This window comes from Mesoplodon densirostris, chromosome 3, assembly GCF_025265405.1.
Source record: "Mesoplodon densirostris isolate mMesDen1 chromosome 3, mMesDen1 primary haplotype, whole genome shotgun sequence".
NCBI lineage: Eukaryota > Metazoa > Chordata > Mammalia > Artiodactyla > Ziphiidae > Mesoplodon > Mesoplodon densirostris.
The window spans coordinates 6,571,044-6,594,989 of record NC_082663.1 but is presented as its reverse complement, the minus strand read 5'-3'; the positions used below and the strand labels follow the sequence as shown (position 1 = coordinate 6,594,989).

General features: G+C 37.5%; 1 protein-coding gene across 3 annotated transcripts in view; it reads right to left on the bottom strand.

The window, feature by feature from the left end:
- The window catches only part of ADCY2 (adenylate cyclase 2), a 440,892-nt gene that overhangs the window by 73,562 nt on the left and 343,384 nt on the right, over positions 1-23,946 (bottom strand). For all 3 annotated transcript variants that reach the window (XM_060092712.1, XM_060092713.1, XM_060092714.1), the window contains exon 15: positions 10,475-10,559. In XM_060092712.1, coding sequence (XP_059948695.1) covers positions 10,475-10,559 — 85 coding nt within the window. The remainder of the gene's footprint in view (positions 1-10,474; positions 10,560-23,946) is intronic.

Genomic DNA, 23,946 nt, shown 5'->3' with positions numbered 1-23,946 from the left:
ATGTATTTGCATCCTAAGTGACTAGGATTAGTGTTTTTATTGAAAAGAAAATTATTAAAATGGATGCTCTTGTGTCTGTACACAGACATAGTCAATAGATATGATAAACATTTTGAGAGCAGAAAACACAAAACTGCTATTTTAGGAGAATATTTAAATCTAAACATTACATTACAGATTCCATGTCACAGTCAATTAGGTAAAATATTATCTGGTTATTACACAGACATACTATTGAAATTATGAAATTTAAAAAATTACTGTTTGAATTTTTAGAGTAATTCATGGTGATAATATTGCCAAATATGCCATCTAATAGGAATATGTTATATTCTGCTTACAAACTAGTCATTTGCTGAAGCAGATTTGGGCAGACACACGTGAGTTTTTTCTGCTCCCGTGACACGCTGGGCAAAATTACAAACTGGTGGCCCTAGAAACTACTGCCTCTGTGTGCCTACTGTATATGTGGCAGAATGTCCTGGAAATCTGTCATGTTCCTACTCAGCCCTGCAAAGAGCACTCTTCTTGGAACTGCTCACTAAAGACGCATGGGGTTGGCGTGCGTTGGGCTCAGGACACCAGATTCAGGATGCAGTAGGTTCAATTCCTTCTCCGTTTAGTCTTCCTATGTGACTCCAAGTCCCCCCCATGAAATTGTTTTTAAACCTATCAAGCCAAATACTCATTGTTCTCCAGCTCATGGAGACAGGCAGCCTCCCCTGTCTTTGCATCCTGTCACGAAGTAGAGGCAAAGTAAATACAGCTGTTCTGAAATATGAAAACTGGTAACACTGCTGGTTGCAAGGATGAGGAAATAGATGATGATGGAGATGGGGACCCTGAACTACAAAGACAGTGTAGGAAGAAAAGGAGGAAGATACAGACCTTAGGGGGAAGAGAAGAAACCAATGATGGGAGGAAAGGAGAAAAAAAGACTAAGAACTTAAGATAGAAGGAATCCGATTAAGGAAAAATGGGAACATTGATTCCATTTGTAGCTCTGAATAAAAATTACAACTTGGATCTTAACATGATAATTTAGTTCAATTTATTCTGTTTTGGGTTAAGTATTCAAATAGAGTCCCTGATGGAAAAATAAAGTTTATCGAAATTTACACCATCCTAATGAGACATTATAAATGATAACATCTCAAAGAATATTGTGGTGTTTATTCAGAAGATGCCATGCATATGAAAATGAGAGCATGCCTGCTCTGTACTCAGGGTAGTCATTCTATCTGATCTTTGCTTTAATCACTGGCATCGTCTCAGCCAAATCTGTTTCCTCCCTGCTGTGATCATCAGTGAGGCTCACTGTGTTCTATGATTGCCTCTTCTTACTTACAGTGAGCTCACTGTAAGTAAGAAATGTTAGAAATCCTTCTAGAAATGCTCTTGGCTGGTAATGCCACGTGCATCCACTGATAAATATGGAATTGGTACTAACTGTAGTGGGAGATGTAAAAGGAGAAAGAATATAAAATTATATGAAAACCCTATGGTGAGGACTTCCCTGATTGCACAGTGGCTAATAATCCACCTGCTAATGCAGGGGACATGGGTTCCATCCCTGGTCCGGGAAGATCTCACATGCTGTGGAGCACCTAAGCCCGTGAGTCACAACTACTGAGCCTGTGCTCTAGAGCCCACGAGCCACAACTACTGAGCCCATATGCCACAACTACTGAAGCCTGAGCGTCTAGAGCCTGTGCTCTGCAACAAAGAGAAGCCACTGCAATGAGAAGCTCACACATTGCAATGAAGACTCAATGCAGCCAGAAAAAAAAAAAAAAAAAAAAAAACCTATGATGGAGTTAGTGCTTGGGACAGTGAGCAGTGTGAGTTGCTAGAAAGGGTGTGGATGAATGTTAATGTTCTTCATCCAGAAGATGCAGAGATTCTCCATGTAAAAATAAAATGCTCTTAATCTGTGTTTTGGATTTAAAAAAAGAAAAAACTATCTCCACTAAAAATATATTCCATTTCTTCCTTCCTCCCTTCCTTTTCTTCTTTTTGAAACTTTTGCACTGGAAACGACTGGTAGTCTCTCTTTCTAAAGTTCCTCATAATTTAATATTATAATTATTAAAGCAGATTGTGTTTGCAGTCTCATTAGTGTTCCTTTTTAAAATAAACCAATGTACCTGAAAAGAAGTAGATCCTTATATAGGTGAAGTTTAATACAATGAGAAACATTTCAGAAAGTTATAACTATATCACAGTGGCTGAGTAACAAATTTTTATTATTAGAACTCATCCTAAAATCTTGCCTGAAAGCTATGGTGAAGTTTATCATATAAACATACACTTTTGCGTAGTTGTCTAAAGGAACACTTTGCCTTTCCTACTTTGTCATTTTAATTGGGCAGGGACTATCTTTTTGAATGGCAGCAACAAGTTGCAGCAATAATTACTTAAAACATTTAATGTCACAGAGACTGATGTGTCTACTTTAATTATTTAATTGTCCTTGGATTTCCCACAGACTTTTATTTCAACCAATCGTATTTTATCAAATCAACCTGTTTCTTTGGTACGTCTTGGCCGAGCCATATTCCTCTGTCATTTATCCACTGTGTGGTCCTCATAGCACCGTCCACATTGTGTCATCTTTGCCGACACGCTTGTCTCTGGTCGTGTGGAGACCTGGTGAGGGACACTGGCCTCCTCACGCCCATCTGTGTTTTCTTTTCTTTTTATTTTTTTGGCCACGCTGTGCAGTTTGCGGGACCTTAGTTCCCTGACCAGGGATCAAACCTGGGCCCATGGCAGTGAAAGTGCCGAGTCCTTACCACTGGACCTCCAGGGAACTCCCATAACCCACCTTTGTATTCCCATAGGCAGCATGGTGTTTGGCAAACAGTCAGAACGTAATAGATGCTTGCTCAATAAGCTCCCTGTCTTAACGATGGACCCAAAGAGAAATTCCTATGGGCTGGGAACAAAGAAGGAGATCACTGCTAGCAGGACTGAGGCTGTGGGATTGGCCTAGGAGTGTCCTGAAACTGGACATTACCTAGGGCTGAGCTTTTAATGCCCACAGGGAAAAGATGTTGCCTTGGGTCTGCAAAAGGTGGGCAGCTGGGACCAAGACCCCTGAATAAAACCAGAAGCCTCAGAAGGCTATTGTCTCCATGTGGAGAAGTCTAGAAGAACTCCATACACTAGATCAAGGAAGTACCAATAAACTTGCAAAGATAATTCAAACTCTAAATATGGGTGTTGGTTTTGAAATCACATTATCTGCTTCATAATGAGAATTCCAAGGTGAGTGGTTATCAATCAGACCAAAAACCAGAGAAAGACCTTGGGGCTCCAGCTGCAGCAAGAACAACGCTGCTTATGAAAAATAGTTCACATCACAGGGTGTGGGGCACATCCCAGTTGGGAAGGGGGCAGTCCCTACTGAATGATCTCATAATAAACAAAAATTATAAACTACATAAGAAGACCTTACAAGAAAGAATAAACAGAAATAACAGACAGTAGAATTAGTATCATGATATCTGCAATTATTATATCAATCTGAAATAGTCTGTAAAATAAGATTAAATTAATAAAAGATGGATTAGAGTTCATAATGAATAATCAGTTAAGAGAAAGCAACAGGCATATTTTAAAAATGAGCTCCATAGACTCTCTAGAGACAAACATGTAGATATTGAGATTAAACACTCAATAGTTAGGCTGAAGAGGGTAAGATAGCTCTAAGGAAACAACCTGTAGAACAGCACAGAAATATAAAGCGATAAAAAGTATGATGTTGAGGCACAGAAGGTACAATAAAAAGGTTCAACATACTTGGAATGAAAGTTTGAGAAAAATAGAACAGAAAGACAGGGAAAGAGGCAAAATACAAGAACATATGGGATGACAACTTTGTGGACCTGGAGCACAATATGAACGCTGTGGCTGAGACAATGCACTGAGTCACAACCAGGAAAAATGAACGTAAACCTATTCCTTAACACAAGGAGTCAGTTGACCAAGACAGACAAAGAACAAATCCTACAAAAACAATCAGAGAAAAGACATCTACCAAGGAAGAACAATTAGAGTAGATTTCTCCTCAGTACATTAAAATCCAGGAAAATATGGACTCATGTCTTCAAAATGTTAGAAAAATTATTGACTAAATTATTAGTCAGTGAGGAAAAAAGGTTATTTTTTAATATAAAAGCTGATTGGGTATATTATGCACAGGGTCTCATGGAAGGGATTACAAAAGGAATAATCCTATGGAAATAAGGACACTGCATCTGGAGGAAGGAATGGCATTCAGAAGAATGGTGAACAAAGAGATTGTTAAACAAGAATAGTGATAAAAATGAACAATAAAAATAGTTTAAATTTTAAAAATCTAAACAGCACTAGCATGGAAGATGGAAAAGGATGATCAGATTTAGAGATTTAGAGCATGGTCCTTGTACTCTTCACAAGAAGATGGAGATAATAATGGACCCTGTTAATCATGTGCATGTTACATATTTTACATTAATTGCTAAAAGAAAAGACTTGGATAAAGCAACTGCCAAGTCACTAGAGGGAATAAAGGAGAATAAACTCCATTCATCCAAGAGAAGGCAGGAGAGGAGGAAAAAAAAGCAGAAGCAAAGAACATACATGATATATAAAAAAAGCAAAATAAGACTAGCAGTAATTATAATACACATAAATGTATTACACTTGTCAGGTAAAAGAAAGAGACTCTTGGATCAGAGAACGTAACATACACTTAGATGTTGTTTACAAGAGACACACCTATATAGCAAGGAAAAGCTGAATAAGAAGATGGGAAAAAGGACACTGGGAAAATACTAACCATGAGAAAGCTGATTATGTTGACATTAGAGAAAATAGACTTCAAGAAAAAAACACTCCTGTGGGTAGAAAGCTTTTTTATTAGCTGGTGTGTGACCTACTTTCCTTCCCCAGGACAATCTCTATGTTTGTGCTTTCATCTCTGCCTGGAACAACGTTGGTGGGCTGATGTCATATTATCTCTGCTATACAAAGCACAAGAAAACCACATTGAGAGAAAAAAATTCTCCTGACATTTTCTAACATTTTCATTTGCTGAATCTGGCATACTCCTTCTAAAATACATTTCATCAAGGAGGTTTTTTTTTTTTTTCCTTTTTGGTGTGTGTGTTATTTATAGTTATATCTCTTGTATTTCTTCCAGAGATGTAAGTCTACTTCAGGTAGTTTAGAAAGTTAAATTTGGCAGTAAATATGCACTTATTATTATTACTACTGTGATGATGACAGCTATTATTACTTTTTATTGCTGAGTGTCATGAAAATACAATCTCTCATTCTACATCTTAGTTTCTACTTAGATAAAATGGATTCTTTGGATTATCAAATAAAATAATATACATTGGATGCACTTTAAAGGGCTCTCACATATGTAAAAACATTTTTGCAAAGTATTATTATTAAGGATGCTTTCCTACTAGAATATTTTGGAGTTTAAATCAACTTATAAATTAACATTTTTCCTCCATTTTACTGAATGACTCTTAAGATGGAGTTATACCTTGCCCAGAATCCAGTTTTATGGAAACTGGGTCAACAGCTGCATATATTGGAAAACTAGACTATGAATTATGTTCTATGTAAGGCTATCTTGACTGACTTATGTGATTCTGACCAACTGATGCTGAGCAGTCACCAGAGACAACCTCAGTGCCATGATGGCCCATGACCATGAATGTGGTCATCCCTGCTTCGTTCTGAGCACCTGTCTGCCAGTGACTCTCCACACACGGCCTAGCACCCTCTGGAACCTGCCTCCAAATAATTATAAGGGTTCTAAGGCTTGTTTCCAATGGCTCCAAAACCTACTTGCTCTACACTACAGGGCAAATTATGTGGCCTCTGTGAGCTTCTGTTTGTTTCATTAATTGAGAATAAGCATTCCCTCCAAGGACTCTTGTGTGGTTAAATGAGCCAGCCTATATAACAAGCTTAGCAGAGTAATTTTAATATAATATAACATTTATTATTTCTAAACTGCAATGAGGTCAGATACAGAACTATTCACGGGATCTTGCCCATCATAAGCAGTTTACGTTGGTTCTGAAGGTTCTCATCCAAGGACAGGAAATCTTTGCAGATCTTATAGAGATCACATCCCTGATCCTGATCCAAAGTCTCCGTCTCCAACCTCAAGAGATCTGCTTACAACTCCTGCATTATTTTTCATGGAGGAAAACTTTTCTTTTAAGTATGTAGAAATGGGAACTCATTGAAGTGAATGGCATCTTGAGTCCTGGGTTCCTCATCCACAAAATGCGGGGCTGACCAAGGTTATCTCTTGGGTCCTTTTCAGCTCTCAAGTTTACAATTGTGAAATGCTAACCAGTGTCTGTTGTAGAAAACTAAGCACCTCATAAGGGGAATGATGCACAGGCAGGGAAGGATGTCTGGTAACTGAGAACACGGGATGATGGTCCAGGATGCAGGCAAGCCAGGAGCTTGCCAGAACTGGGAGCAGGGATGCGGTGACTGTGAGCTGAATTCAGAGCTGCGAGCTTGGGGGAAGTCAAGTCTGGGCAAGGGTGGGTGTGGGATGTTCTCTGAGCAGTGGTGCCAGGACGTTGCCTTTAAGGTAACTGACATTAAATATTTATCTTGTGTTTCAGGTGCCTGAAATACTCAATGAAAAAAACAGGGCTGAGGTGAACTCACCGATGATTTTTTTCACCTAAAAGAATACAAATCAGAATAGAAAATAGGAAGCCCAAACAGCAGGCACTAGGGAAGCCAGTGGTGGAAAAGGAGGACTCTTCAGAATTAGTTTATGAAGGTTAGGAGATTATTTCCAAAGGAGAAGTCAGCCTGAAGCACGTCAGAGTCAAGGAATCATGGTGCGTGAGAAGGAATTTCAGTGCAGCGAGATGAGGGCCATGGACCACCATTCAGTCCTTTGTACATTCATTTACACACAGAGCCCATCCCCACGCCAGAGCATCTGGAGAAAGAAGGATGAACACAGGCTCTCAGGGCACATAACTCTGCCTGAGGATGAATGGGGGAGGGTTGGTGAGACAAGGGAGGTGCTACATGGAGCCCGATGAGTGGAGAAAGGAAAAAGAACCTCATGGAAATCAGAGAAGTCCAGTAGCGCTTACTTAGCATATGCTCATTACAAACTCATTTATGAGGTTAGCATTCTGCTGGATTCCCTGGGAGATAGAAAGCAAGTGTAGGAAACAACCCTGGCCTTAAGGAACCTACTACATACAAGGAGAAACAGCAGTCACACTAACCAAAAAATAAAAAAAAATTGGGGGTCAGAGAGATGTTATACAATCGAGTGTTAAATTACATGGTGCAGATCCTGAGTCCCATGGTGCTCAAAGAAGGACCCATCACAAGGGCTGTTGATGCTCCTGAGAAAGTTTCTAGGAAGGCGAGTAGGTGCAGAGCCCACCCCCATGGGCAAGAACTAAGAAGTGGGAAATGGGGGGGAAGGGAGGGCCAGCATTGCTGGGAAAGCCTCGGGGAAGGTGTGGGCTAGGGTGACTGGAGGGAGAGGAGAGGCCGGGCTTCCCACAGCAATCATGATTATAACAAACAGATTCCCTGGCAGTTTTCTCTGAATGTGTCACTGAACACATATCTTTTTAATCAATGGGGAAAAAATTGCATTTCCTTATCACTCTTATTTTCTGCCCACTTTGATGTTTCTCTACCTTTTTATCACACCCAGCTGAACAATGACCTATCGATTGTACTTACTGTGTTGCACTTTTTGTGCAACAGAGGATAATAAAGATAAGGGTCTTGGAGGAAAAATATCTGTCAGGCCTACCTTTTCTCAACCTCCTTCATAGATGTATTTTAATTTCTTTCTTCATACGGAGAATTTAATACCGATATTAGCATTGATACTGCCTTTGGCATTTAAGTTTTCAAAAGGTGAACATCAGTTAATAGAAGATGAATCTGGGATATTCAGCATGCTTTCATAAACTCAGTATTTAATCCATAAATAAGTGCAAATCACAATAAAACCCCATACTTCTCTATGACCACTGTGGAATATTTGTGATAGACATAGGTTTTTTTTTTTCTTCTTCAATTTAAATTTGTTGTTTGTAGAGTGACACAAGTATTACATTAAATGTCACATGTAAGAACTGTAATTTTTTTTTAAAGAGACAGAAGCAAGCATTTATCATTTTGGTCTTTGTTCAAAACACTGTGAGAATTCATATTAAGTTTTAAAAAGTTAATACCATGTTTGTTGCCTAAAAAAGGGTTTGTCTAAAGTGCTCTAAGAATAGGCACTCTAAAATATGCAGTAATGGAAAATAATGGTAGCTGCTGTTTGTTGAAAATCTGTTGGTATCCTGCTAGGTCCTTAACATTTAATATCTCCAATCATCCCGAGAAGCTATGAGCATGGTTGATGTCCAATTTCCATGTGAGGACACTGTGGCTTGGAAAAGACTTCACCAAAGTCTCAAAGGTGATATATGTAGTTTTTGACCGAATTTGGAGGGTAGACTAGAAAGCACACTTAAAACCCTCTGCATGACTATGGTTGATGTTGAAAGATAAAAAAAAAAAAAAAAAAATCCTTACAGAATGTTTTAAAGAGTGAAAAGAGCCTCTTATTGGAATGAGAAGAATTCCTCTTTGAATTTTACCAGGATTACATCTGGACCAAGCATCACAGCTGGCCTCTGGGGGCAGACTCATTCACAGATCCTATTGATTCAAGTTTAGAAAGACCAGATGTCTTCAAGTTTGGTCTTCGTGACCACTTTGGCAAAGTACAGGCTTCCTGTGAGGAGGAGGTTAAACACTAGTTCATTTGCAGCCTTGAACTTTTCTCTTTGAGACAACACAGAGTTAAGAACTTCCTAGCATCTGGTGTGTGGGTGTCAGAGTCTTGCGAAGCCCTCGGGGAGTGGGAGGAACCAGGAGCCAGGAATGTTGGATCTTGAACACCCTGAGGCCCCACTGGCAGGTACAGGAGGGACCAAAAGCCACGAAAGGTTCAACAGTGAGGTCAGATTATACCAAGGCTGAGAGGGGAAACTTTATATAAGAGCAAAGCATTCCCACCAAAGCAGCAAAGTTGCTCAGGAGATTCTTTCTCCCTCCTCTGGCTCTCTGCTTCTTTCCTATAGCAACTTAGATAGTGGAAAGAAATGTCAGTTTGAAACCCTAAATATACGCTCTATTCCCACCACCCCCAAGACTGGATTCCTTGGAATAGAAAAAGAGAAGGATGGCTACTTAGACGCAGTGGTAGAATCTGCTTTAATTAGAACAGGGTTTGTATTTCCAATGGGACCACAAATGACCGTTCCTCTTCTGAAAACCTGAGAAATGGCTGCAGAAGTCTTTTGGGAGCCAGGAAGAGAAAGGGTGGAGTCTGTGTGCTTTTCCACCCAAGGAAAATCTGAACATAGAAAGTCAGGCTCCCTTGTATGTTAAGAATTCCTTGTATCTTAGAACTTGACAAGGATTCCTGTGGTCAACAGTTACTCAATCTTCACTACAACCTACAAGGTCTTCAGGGGATTTTTAAGACACTCAAGATGCCATGTGTGCATTCAAGGAAATCAGAAACAACAGTTTCACTTTTGGAAGAGTTTCCAATCCAATTGGAAACATCTAAACTATGATATAGCAAACAAAGCCCACAGATGTTTGCAAAGGTACAAGGCAGAGGAGGCAGTGTCTACTGTCCAGAGGTAGGGACATGTTTTGGAATTTTAACCCTTTTTGGCCAAGTGATTTCACATATCCAACTAGAATGCACCTAATGCTTGGAATCTGGTTCATAGTGGCCTCTCCTGTTTCAACTCACCTCGGATGAACAAAATGAAACCTTGACTGTCTTTTGGCACTCCTATCTCATTGTTGGCTTTCTCGGGATGCTCTCATGGAGCTAGGGCCTCCCAGCAACACTTGCTTTAGACTCAAGAATACAGTGAGATTTAATTCTTATATCCTGAACTAGCATTTAAACCGTAAGTGCTGACAATGATTAGTTTTAAATTAAAACACCAATAAGAGATATTTTTACATTTGCTATTTTCATATTTTCCAAAACTTTATACCTTAAAAGTTGACATTAAAGATACATTTGGTTTACATTTTAATTCTCCCGGTCATTAAAAGCCTCCTAGTGTGCTAGTATTTGCTCCTATAAATACTCTGAAAACTTAAAGGAGATAAAAAATGTTGACAGAAACAAATAAACATAAATACAATTTTACAGCATGATATCCAACATTTCAAGTAACCTTCAGATTAGTGTCTTGGTTGTGCATGGGCCGCCTCAGTTTATACTCTGTGCTGTTGACATGAAGAGTTCATATTTCTCTACTTGGATGTGTATCTCCTGAAACAGTAAATCAACAAGCTCCCTGTCTTGAGGAAGAAATCAGTTTTCATTCAATAAGCACACTTTGCAAAGAAGTTCCATATTTGAAGTACCTACCAAAAGCTGTCCAGCAAAGCAGACAAAAAGGATACAGGCAAGCGAGAGAAATGCAGCTCCAAAGGAAATCCCGAGAATGGACGTTCTACCAGGAAACAAAAAGGAACAGGTTAGTGTGGGGATAGCTTCGACTTTTCTGGAAAGCCATCATGAATACTTTTGGATTAATTAGGGTTTCATTAAATGAGGACTTCAAACCTCACTAATTTCTTGAGAAATGAAAATGGAGCTAAAAACAAACCAAAGATACGTCCATAGGAAAATATCTATGGCTTTGTCTGATCAACTTGCTATGACCCATTAAAACTGCCCTACAATCATCAGTTCTTCATTAAAGAAAAAACATCTTTATATGACTTGCCTCTGCAAAGAGCACTCTCATGCCCACACCTGATCATGTCCATCTCGGTGCCCTTTTCCCTTCTGTTGATGTCCTGGCAGCTGCTACCTCCAGGGCAGCCTCATCTGGTTTGCTTGGAAACACGGAGTCCTCACCCTCCCCAGGACAATCTAACCAGATACAATTTCCTTCAAGACTGATGCAGCTAAATGTTTACTGAGGTTCCCCAAACATTTCACGGGCCGTGGCCTTTACAATCTTGCATGAGCCAATGAACACACAAGCTTCCTGTGATCATGTGAAAAGTGTGCCCACTGAGTTACAGGTTCTGCCATCGACAGGTTACAGGTAGATAAATGTGGTCATAAGAATTGTATGCATTACTGAGAGGTCCTTTAAATAATAAAAAAATTCAAGGCCTCTTAAAACGTCATGTAATCCAAAGGAAGCAGTGTTTGGCATATTAAAAAAGATGAGCCATAATGAATAATTGGATGAAATTCAGATGCAGCATCCAAAGGGAGGTCAGTGATACCTGAAACCACATGGAAGCCCTTGCTAATGAGGTCGGCTAGAGATACCAAAGAGACAGAAGAACTGGCACTGAGAAGGGTACGGGAACCCTGAAAGTCAATCCACTCAAACGAAGACTCAGATGCAAACCAGCAACAAGCTGAAATGCCCAGTGAATGCACAGCTGTGAGCCCCTCAGGGAGGGAAAAGAGGCAAGTAATCAGTGAACTGAGTAATCCCCTCATGCCATCAGGATGGGAAGGGTCCACTCAACTCACACTCAGATACCTACTCTATCTTGAGAGATGATTACACATCAAGCAAGATCTACAAAACCTGGACTTCAAACCACTATGCACTTGAACCTGACCTAATGATATATTTATGGGGTACTGAGTTAGCTCCTAGATGTGGTGCACCATGCTTTCAAATACCTGGCCTGATAATGACATTTGTTCACATCTTATGAGTAACAATAAGTGTCTGCTAGGAAGGTGTATATATATCAGATACACCTGTTTGTTGACTAGTCTCATGGCCAGGCCCATGCTGGGCTGGAATGGTGCAAAGATGAGTACAATGTCATCCCTGTTTTGAGTGGTTCACAGCTTAGGAAAGGGAAGCACCGTATGCCCCCTTATTTTCCTATCCCAAACACCCCTTTTTTTCAGACATCACTTCTTAGTCCTTGGTCAGAAACCAAAATCTCAGCATCTCCCCATCACAGACTCTCAGAGCTTCCTATTAGCCAGTCAGTGTGGAGGGAGGGGAGTGTATGGAGGGCTCTCGTTACTCCTGTGACCCAGGAGAGACATAGGAATTCATCTGCTAAACTTCCACTTGCCGTCTTTCTCATGCATCTTTATAAGAGAGCTCTGATGGGTTTTCTTTGACTCTGTGCTCTCTTGGTTCCTTATTGGTGTCAAGGTGATATCAGCTGCATAAGGTTGACTTCAGAAACATTACAGCTTTCTCTTAGGTCTGAAACTGTTTGTTTTTTTATTTTTTGGACACACCTTGCGACTTGCAGGATCTTAGTTCAAACCTGTGCCCCCTGCAGTGAAAGTGTGGAGTCCTAACCACTGGACCGTCAGGGAATTCAGGTCTGAAACTGCTTAAATATGACTGATCTCTTCTTGAAGGTTTGGTAAGTCTCAGCTATAAAACCATCTGGTGATAGTGAGGGTGATGGTGATGGGGTGATGACATGATAATATGATGACAGAATATTGACTATGTATGTGTCAAGCACTGTTTTAAAGGCTTTATATGTATGTGTAATCCTGGACAGCAGTTATTGTTATTACCTCATTTTACCAAAGAGAAACTGACACCCAGAGAAGTTGAGAAACTTGCCTAAAGTTACACCCCTACCAAGTGGTACGGTCAGGGTGCACACAGTTGATTAGTTTTCTAATCCACACAGTTGTATTCCTGACCCCCTCTCTGTTTTTAGGAGTAGACATGTCACATTTCTGTCATGTTTACTGGTTCAAGTTTCCTGGAAAATTATCCATTTCATTAGATTTTTGAATATGAAATAATCTCCTTAATATTCTCTTATAATTTTAGAAGTAGCAATATTTGAAGCGATTTCTTCTTGTCCTTAATGTTATTTTTCTTATTCTCTCTAGATCAAACTTTTGAAGCTTTGCATGTTTGTTGAACTTCTCAAAGAATGAACTTTTGGTTTATAATTAAGATCTATGCTTTCTGATCATTTTCTATGTTATTGGTTTCTGATTTAACTTAAAATAATCCCTTCCTCCTTCTTTATTTAAACTTTCATTGTTCTTTTTCTTGATTGTCATTTACTGCCAATATTTTGTATTTTCTAATAAATGCATTTAAGGACATAAATATTCCTGTGATTACTGCTTTAGCCAAATCCCACTGTTCTTGATTTATAGCTACTCATTGTCATTATTTTCTAAAAAGCCTATAATTTCAATTTCCATTTCCTTTTAATACAAGAGTAATTCCACAAGGAGATTACTTTTGGTCTGTCCTTGTTATTTCTAATTTCATTAGGTTTGATCAGAGATTGTGGTCTCTGTTATTTCTACTTTGACAATTTCTTTTTCTTCTGTGATGTGATAAATACGTTCTATTTCTATTATGTCTTATGAATATCTAAAAATGATATATATTTATATTCTCTTTTTGCTGGAAACAAAGCATGTTCTTTCAATATATCTATTGTCAGAGCCTGATGAGTTAGTTAGATCCCCAGTGGGCTGACTTATTGTCTCAATTTGGTCTGTCAATTTTAGAATGTATTAATACCTCCAACTAAGATTGTGGGTTTGTAAATACATCTGAACATTTTAATAGGTCTGTTTATTTCAGAGAGATGCTGGAGTGCATAAAGATTTATGATTCTTAACTTTTCTTGGTGGTTGTACTGTAATATGTCTCTTTTTTCATGCTAAATGCCTTTCATTTGAACTCTACATTGTAAGAAATTTATATTATTGCAGCTTTCCTATTTCTGTAAGCTGTTTCCTGAAATAATCCTTTTCCATCCTTTATTTCCAACATTTCTCTATCTTTTAATTTTAGCTACATCTTTTAAAGATGGCACAGAAGTGGCCTTTGGTTTGTAGCCTCAATCTTTGAGTGTCTTTCCAAGAATAGGACACTTTCATCCATCCAAAATTATGAAATTTGTTAGTATTTGACCAGTTCTTTCTATCTTATTTTCTTAAAATGTTTGGTAAAATTCATACAGAAATCACTTGAGTAAAAAAAAAAAACATTTAATACAGTTACTAGATAAATACCCATTTAAATTTTGATTACATACACATCAGTTTTGATGAGTTGTATATTCAACGAATTTTCCCATTTTATCTAAATTGTAGATATTTTTGGCCTTGAGTAGTTCATAACATTCCATATTTATCCTGTTAAAACCTGTAGGATCTGTAGTAAATCCCACTTTATTCCTTATATTATTAGTTTGGGTGGTTTGTGATTACTGCTCTTTTATTCTTGATCAGTCTTGCTAGTGGTTAGGCATTTAAAAAAAATTTAAAGAACCAACTTTTAGCCAAAAGTTGGTTGTTTTTTCTGTTGGTTGTTTTCTGTTTTACTGATTTCTTCTTTAGTATAAATTCCCTTCTGTTCACTGGATTTGCTCATCTTTTTCTGGCTTCCTATGTTGGAAATGTAAACAACTGATTTTAACTTTCTTTTTTTTCAAATATAAGTGTTTTAAAGCTCTCTAAATCCTCTCTAAATTAGTGTTATAGATACATTCCACACATTTTACTTTGATATACCAAACATTTTCTACTTTGTCTTGAATTTTTTATTTGACTCATAGGTTATTCAGAAGTATATAGTTTAACATTGAAATAGTTGGAATTATTTTTAGATATTCTATTGTTTTCAGTTTCTAAGTTGGCGTTGGTGTAGTTAGGTATGTCTGTAAGTTTTTCATCTTTTCATATTTATTTCAATCTTTTCAAATTTGTTGAGATGATTTTATTTTATATCTTGGTCAGTGTTCCATGTACAGTTTAAAATAACATGTATTTTACTGTTGGACTTAGTGTTCTATGAATGCCAATTCATAGGTTGACAATCTTGCTCAGCTTTTCAATATCCTTATATATAGTAAGATATAAAAGGGATACTAAATATCTAAATCTGATTATTGATTTGTCTAATTCTCTCTCTTTTTTTCAGGTTTTTTTCCTTTCAAGTATTTTATAGCTGTGTTTTAAGTATTTGCCATTTAATGAGTTTACGTTTTCTGACAAACTGAACTTTTCATCAATTTTCAATGTTGCTCTTTATCTCTATTAACACTTCTTGCCTTCATGTCTACTTTGTCTGATATCAACATATGTACAGTAACTTTTGTATGCTTACTGTTTATATGATCTCTATTTTCCATTATTTTAACTCTAACCTAACTTCCTTCTGTATTTAAAGAGCATCTCTTGTAGACAGTATGTGGCTTTGTCATGCTTTTATTTGGAGTGTTTAGTCCTTATACATTTAATAATAAACCTACCATATTACCATCTCTTGTCTATTGTCCTACTGCTTGGTTTGTATGGTGTGGTCCATTATATTTGTCGATATTCTTTATTTTAAATCTGCCATTTTACTATTTGTTTTCTATTTGTCTCGTGTCTTTTTGGTTCTGTTTCTCCCTTATTGCTGTTTTTCATTAATCTAATATTTTCATAAGACTTTTAATTTCTTCTATTGATTTTTTATCTATACCTTTTTGTACTTTGTAGTGATTGTTCAAGAAATAAAATATACATGATTAATTTATCAGAAGTTACTTAGCATTAATATTGCATCACTTTGAAAATACATAAGGTCCTGACAACAATATAATCCCACTCTTCTCTGCATCTTAATTCTTAGTGTAGTTCTTATTTTTGCATTAAATGATCAGCAGTCTTTTAGAAAAAATAATACAATATAAGGGTAGAGTCTTTTATACTCTTACATATTAAACATGTTCTGCTCTTCATGCCCTCCTGTAGATTCAGGTTTGCCTCTGGTATCATCTCAGTTCAGCTTGAAGAACTTCCATTAGCACTTCTTATACTATAGGTTTTCTGGTGATGAATTCCTCTAGCTTTCTTTCATTTGCAAAATGTCTTTCATCTCATTTTTTAAAAAAGGAATATTTTTACTGAATATTTAATTCAGGATTGACTATGCTTATATCAGTGGTTCTGATAAGAAGTCAGCCAATATTTCCATCACTGATGCCTTGTATGAAATGTCTTTTTTCCTCTGGCTTCATTTACAGTTTTTTTTTCCTTCTTTTTTTTTCTTTGGCTTCAACAGTTTGAGTATAATACACCACATGTAGTGTTATTTATATTTATTCCCCTTGCTGTTCACAGAGGTTCTTGCCTTTGGAGGCTAATGTATTTCAACAAATTTGGGAAAATTCATCACTAAGTGTGCTGGTAATTTCCCGTTTGTTTTCAAACACTTTTCCATTCCATCTCCTACAAACTCCATTTTCCAGACTCTTTGCCAACTGGTTCTAACAAGGTTTGGCCAATGGGAAGTAGCGGGGAATGACTGGAAGGGGGAAGGAGGAAGCATGGGTATCTCTCCTCACTCTCTATGGAGCAGTCATTCTCTGAACGGGCTGCAACTCCTGCTGTCTCTGAGGTTCCAGATCCCTGTCGGGGAAAAATCCTGCCTGGTCATGGTTCTAGCCTCTGCAGGCAAGTCCAGGATCTTGCATTTCTGGTGATACCATGTCCCTCCTGTGTCCCTTCAAACGTAGGGTGGTAGCATATTCCTCCCTTGCTCACCTCTTGGTTGCCTTCCTGTTTGGTTTCTCAGCTTTCCCCTCATTCTGTAAGCACTTCACTTTATTAAATTCCCATGGTGAAATACCTGAGGCCATTTCTATTCTCTTTACAGGACTCTAATCCATTAATTCAAGTTTTTTTTTCTAGGTACTATGATAGCATTAGTGGTTAGATGGAAACTTAGGAATAATTAAAATCAGTTACTTCAACTTTCTTCCTTTTCCCTTTGAAAAAGAGCCAACCATTCAGTTTTAATTAGAAGTATGGAGACAATATCTACATATTCCATAGGATATGCCATAGCTGAATTTCCTTATGAATAGATGTGATAATGGATTATACTGGCCTTTAATTACTCAAATCTCAACAGATTTAGTGACAATTATCATGGTTTAATCTATGTTCAAATCACATGACTTATTTTGTGAATCAGAATTTAAATAAAAGATTCATGTACTATAGTGAGTTTCATAGGCTCTTGTTTTCTAAAGTGAATTTCAATGTTTGTTGTTAGGAATAATTATTCCACCATGAAGATGCTTGATAGAAATCCTGAACATTCTGGAATTGGGTCAAACAGCTGTATTAGAGCCCAAGAAAACAATAAGGGTGTTAAAATTTGACTCCCACATTTTATAATAATCCACTGGATACAGTGAACAGTATCTGGTGATATATTTTCCTTAATGTATCTGATGACCCCTACTTGGCTTCTTCTCAAACGTCAGAATCCATTAAAGGGGGATGAGAGGTAGATAAGGGAAAACAGTGGTCCTGATACGATGAACTATCTGTGTTTTGGTGGAATGGATGACAAATGCTCATTAAAGCAGGAATGAGTATTCTTAAAAGTATGTTATGACACAAACTATCAAACGTGACTCAATAAGAAATAGAAAATCTGAATAGGCCTGTAAAATTAAAGAAACTGAATTAGTAATTAAAACACAAACAAAAATAAAAACTACTCACAAAGAAAAGCTCATGCACAGATGGCTTCATTGGTGAGTTCAACAAAACACTTAAGGAAGGACTAATACCACTTTTTCACAAACTCTTCCAGAAAATAAAGGGGACAGAACAGTTACTAAGTGGTTCTATGAGGCCAGTGTCACTTTGATACTAATACCAGACGAGGACAGCACAAGAAAATGAAACTAGAGACCAATATCTCTTATGAATATAGATACAAAAATCCTTGTCAAAGTATTAGCAAACTGAATCTAGTCACATATAAAAAGGATTATATGCCATGACCAGGTGGGATTTATCTGAGAAAGGCAAGGTTGGTTTAATATTTGAAAATCAATTAATGTGATACACTGTATTAATAGAATAAAGGAAAGATAACCTACATGATCATCTCAATAGCTCAGTATAACAAAGTCCAACACCCTTTTATTATAAAAACACTCAACAGACTATAATCAAAGGGATTTCCTTTATCCTGATAAAAGGCATCTTTGAAAAACACACAGGTAACATCATACTTAACAATGAAAGACTGGATGCTTTCCTCCCAAGATCATATGTGTGCCACAGCTACTTCTATGGAATGTTATACTGGAGGTTCTAGTCAGGGAAATTAGGCAGGAAAATGAAATAAAAGGCATTAGATTGGAGAGGAAGAAGTACAACTATCTCTCTGTGTAGTTGATATGATCTTGTATGCAGAACATGATGTCACAACCTGAGATCCAGACCCAGAGTGGCTCATATTCTGGGTGACCTGCTCCACCAGGGTAGGCTATCCACTGTTCCAGTCCAGACATTGACATTCTTGTCTGGCTGAATGTAACTTTCATCCCAGAGAACAAGAACTACCCTAAGGCAAATTCATGGTTGGTCAAAAGCTCTTAAATATAACCATTTATCTTGCTTGTTCTATCAAAAGCGTGTTCAGGCTCATTAAGCATGGATACAGTGAACAATATCTGGCTGTTTGTGTAATGTGATCAATTTTAATTAACATTCTGGTTGCAAAGCTTTTTTTTTTTTTTTTAACAAACAGGCATAATTGATCTATATACTCACTGCAAAGCAAACTTGACTCTCCCCTGTCAGGAGGCAAGAAAAATTACACTTCTTAGTGATAATTTTTGACTTGGACACTTTAATACAGTGTATTGTCACAGTATATGGAAAAGGCTGATTTGAGACAAGGTCTTTGCTCCTTTTGGTTTTTTGCCAGTTAGTTTATTGCTTACAGGTGGTCCTGATGGAGATGCGGATGCACTTTTGCTGACAGGAAAAATGCAGCAGAGAGATACATCCTTCCCCCAAAGTGTAAGAGTTATATTAATTATAAACCATTTCTATGGGTAAATAATGGTGTCTTTCTCTGGAATTCTGTTTAATGTGATGACTTTCATATCCCTTCTCCCTCTGTGCCCTCAGCTTTCTCCCCCTGAGAATGATGCGAATTCTCTCATCAAAGCTCTGTTCACGTCTGTTACATGGTATTTAGCAACGATAATAAGAACCAAAGGGAAAAAAAAAAAACTTTAACTATACGTTAGCATGAAATAATAAAAATCTCCCCCTCTTTAAGTGATAGGTGATAGAACCTCAAAATGAAAGGTTCTTTGTTAAAAGAAAGAATCAAAGAATGAAAAGGAGAAAAGGCATTTAAATATTCATCACCATTACAAGTTATTGCAGCCTTTCTCGGATAATAGGACTTAGCAGCTTTGAGGTGTTCCACCCACTTGAAAGTCCTGTGAGGCTGGAAAGGGAAAAGGAGTTACATTTGGCAGAGTTAAGAGCTTCCATTTCATGCCAACAATAAGGGCTGAAGACCTGAATTTTCCAAAGGTCCGCGGTGTTCTCTTTCTACACTTACTCCTTAGGTGAGCTCATCACCTCCCAGGGATATAAATACTACCTATGCTCTGATTCTTCCAAATTATGACTCCAGCCATGACTCCTTCCATGAACCGCTGGCTTACATACACCCTTCCCTCCCCACCGTGAAGCCCCACCACCTGGACACTTAATATGCACACACATGCCTTTGATGCTCAGAGCTGAGCCTTTCATTCCATGCTCCTCTCTGAATTGTTCCTTCCCCTGTAGTCTCCCTCTCTGTAAATGGCTGCCCAATTTTTCCATTTGCTCAGGCCAAAAATGAAAAACAAACAAAAAAATACTCCACAGAACTTAGCTTTCTCTTATTCTTCATCTCCAATCTAATAGCAAGACTTTCCTCATCGCTCTTCATAACACTTCTCAGAATTTGATCACTTTTTACACCTCCACTGCCACTCAAGTGCAAACCATCATCTTCCTTGGTCTTCTTATTCCCACCCTCTCCCTCTTCTGGAACAGCAAGAACAATACCCCAAGCACAGCAACAGCATGTCCTCAGCTGAGAACTTTCCAGGGCTTCTCATCACACTCAGCATTCAATCCAAAGCTCTCCAGTAGCCTGTGAAGGTCACCATGACCTGCCCATCTCACTGCTCCTGTGATCCCATCTCCATACTCTCTCAGGGCTTACTCTGCTCCTGCCATCCTGCCTCCTTGCTGGCCCTTGAACACACCTGTGACTTCCATCACCTAGAATGTTCTTCTGCCAGATATCCATGTAGTTCTCATTTCAATTCATTCAGACTTCTCTTCAATATCAGTCAATCAGTGATGTCTTCCCTGACAGCCCTCATCTGAATTACCACCTTCCCTCCTCTATAGTAGCCTACTCTTTTAATTTTTCTTAAAGCTTATTACAACTGAATTAATATGTATTTGTTTATTACATTAGTGTTGTGCCTCCTAATAGAATGTAAGCTGTATGAGAGAAAGGACTTTTGGGGGGTTACTTACTGCTGCTTTCCCAGCATCTCGAACTATGCTTGGTATATGGTAGCTTGATAAACAGCTGTAGAGTGATTCCACAAATGATGGACAGAATGTATGTATGAATTTCTCTTATGGATTTCTATTTTTATTACAAATGTTCAGAATATTGCCCAGATACAAAGTAAAAGTATAATGGCCTGTTTCATTGAGTAAAAACACATTCAGCTCCCTTTTTATTGTTATTGTCCTTCAAATCTTACTGTATCAGTGACATATAGGTAACCACAACTAAAATTACCTTTCATTCCTGGAGAGATTACTGGTTTTCATGAAATCCATTTTTTCCTGATAATAGAATTTTCAGATGGGCACCCTGTTACACAGACTAAAGGCTACACATTCCAGCCTCCCTTGCAGCTAGGTTTGCACGTGTGATTAAGATCTCAGTCTTGAGCTATAGACCAAAGTGTCCTGAGGTAGTTTCTTGGAGGCGTCTGCAGAGACTCAGTTATAAATGCTTTTGCCTTCTGCTTCTGGGTCTGTTCCTCCATCTTGTTGCTCAGAATGTGAATGCTGCCATCTTAGAAATGAAGAGGAGGACCAAACTCTAGGGAAAGCAGAGCTGTGTTCTGGAGGAACCCAGGACTCCCAAGGAATCTGAGGGACCTCGGGCTTTTGATTATGGAGGAACAAAACTTCTAACTTATATTCAAGTTACTAACTGTGAGGCATTTCCTTACTTTCAGGTGACCTGAATCCAGAGTTGAATATTGTTCATCTCAGTAAAAGGTACCTGGTTCATTTATCTTGGACAGTGAGAATTATCTTGCTTCATATTTTGCTTCCCTTCACTTCCCTTCTCTTCTCTTCCTTCTTTATTTTTTGCTTTGCCCAAAGATTCACATCCACTGCATCAAGGTATGCAGGGAGCAAATTACCTTCATGGTATCCAATATGGGGGCCAACCAATTCGGTTGCCCACCAAAGCAAACTGCCTTCACAAAAAGTTGTTCTCCATCATTTCTGTTTAGAAAACCAAGCCTTCTTTCCATGGACATGAACGATTCTACCATTAAACTTTCTCCTATTTTTTTTCCCTTTTTGAAGATAACAAAATAAAAGCAACTCTTTTGTAATTATTATTAAATCATTAATGAGCATTGATTATTAACATGAGTAATAGAATGTATATTAAAGAATCTCAGTGGAAATAATAGTTCTAAGACATTTAATATTGTAATTTGCTATTAATTTTCCTTAAGGAAAATGTTATTATTCTTAACTTTGCTTGGGTAATGAAACATATGATATCTCACTGAACTTTATTAGAAAAAAATCATTGTTATTTTAATAACTGCCATGAATGATTTAACATAATCTATTTAGTTTGGCAGACAATATGAATGAAACTACTAAAAAATGTAAAAATTCATGCTCGCTCATTTCTGGTCTTTGAAGGTAGCTCACATTTCTGATAAAGTTATAGTACAAAGCTGACAGAAGTGAGAGAACAACTCCAAACAGAGGGTCCAACTAATAATTTAATTACATCTGCTGAAATCCTGAGACTAGAACCAGATTTGAAAATTATGGGCCCAAAAGGGATGATGTAAGGCCCCCTTTCAGCGAAACACTTCCTCTTTCTGGTCCTTTCAAGGTTCTAAGCTCCTACTTAGTTATTCATTCACTCACTATTTATTCATTTACTCACTCATTTAATCATTTCTCTCTTTCCCCGCCCCCTCAAAACATGAAGCAGTTTACCAAAAGAACAAAGTAAAACTGTAATTCAGCATATTTAAAAACAAGCTAGGGCAGGGCATATTAGAAAAAGTGAGAAGCACCATTATCTCAATAAACATGCTTCATAAAATATAACAATTATTATTTTTAAATGGATGCCCTCAGAGCAAGGAAGAGAACACACTAGACACACAGAGGGTATTCAAAGTAGAATGCCAAGAGGCACTGATGCTAAATGGCCCAGGAGGGACCAGGGGCTGATACATGCCATGGAGTGAATGTGAGATTTAATGTCAGTACAAGGTTGGTGATGCTCACAGGACTTTTTCAATGGAAAACAAGAACTGAGCTCTTGAATAAAGTCAGAAGGCATAAAGGCCTGTCCTATCAGGAAACATAAAAACTATGCCCAACAGCCTGGTAATTTTCAGGGATGCCAAGTACCTATGTAGGGTCATAAGTGGAAAAGGAATAATCTTTGACAACTGAGATCCCCAATCCTGATCCACGTTAAGGGGCTAATCAAACTCACATGGCCTAAGTATTTTAAAAAAATACTGTGGCTTGAACTGGTGAACCCCAGAGGTCCTGGCAGGGATACAGTGAAAACTATATCATAGTGATGTCTTCAGAACTCAGAACACATGAGATCACCATGGACCTAAACCCTGGCTTTGATGAACTCACAGTTGAAATTACAGATAACACAAGGAGACACATGACTACAGAAGAAACAATAGTGAGAGTAAATAACAGAATTCATGCACTTATGAACCATAAATAACAGAAGGAAACAAATGATATTTTCATACAACATGTTTAAAATCTGAAAATAAATGGAAAAAAATAAAAAGCATAGGCAAAATAGAGAATTATAAGAAAAGCTCAGATAAAAAGTAGACTTCTTAGATATGAAAAAGTGATCTTTGAAATTATAAACTCATTGTGGATGAGGAATTCACCAGAATGCAGCACAAAGAATTAAAGAGGTGGAAACTTTGAGGAAAAATTACAGGATCTGGAGCACAGAATGAACAGCACAATGTACAATTGATAAGAGTTCTAGGAAGAAAGGACAGAGGAAAAGAGAGAAGCAATATGTGAGGTGAAACAGGCAGTCAATTGCTAAGAACTAAGCAAAGACAAGAATCCTCAGACTGAACAAAAATCACAACTAGTCACATAGGGAAATAAGAACAAGTGCATATCTAGAAACAATATAGTAAAAATCCTGCCCCCTGCAAAAAAAAAAAAAAAAAAAAAAAAAAGCTGAAAAGCATACAAATAGGAAAGACCAATTACTTACAAAGGAATATAATGGGATTGAAAGAAGACATTTCCTTAGCAACAACAGAAGCTGAAATTCATTGTAATAATATCATCAAAATACTAAGGGAAAATAAGAATTTTACACCCAAACTATTATTCAAGGGTAAACTGAAATAAAACAGCTAAAGATATTTTAATACAAACAAAAAAAGGAGCTATTGCGACTCACAGATACTAACTAAAAGAACTAATAAATGATACACATCAGCAAGAAGGAGAATAAACTTGTAGGAAAATATAATTTTTACAAAGCACTGATGACCAAATAAAATGATAAAGAATGTGAGTAAGTCTAAATAAATATTGACTGTAATTACCATCTGGAACTAAAATCCTAAGAAATAATTACATAGAAGAGACATAATGATTAACTTTATAATTTATTAAATTAAGAATATGTGTTAAAATTTCAATGGTAATCATTGAAAGAAAATATATAGGTTCCC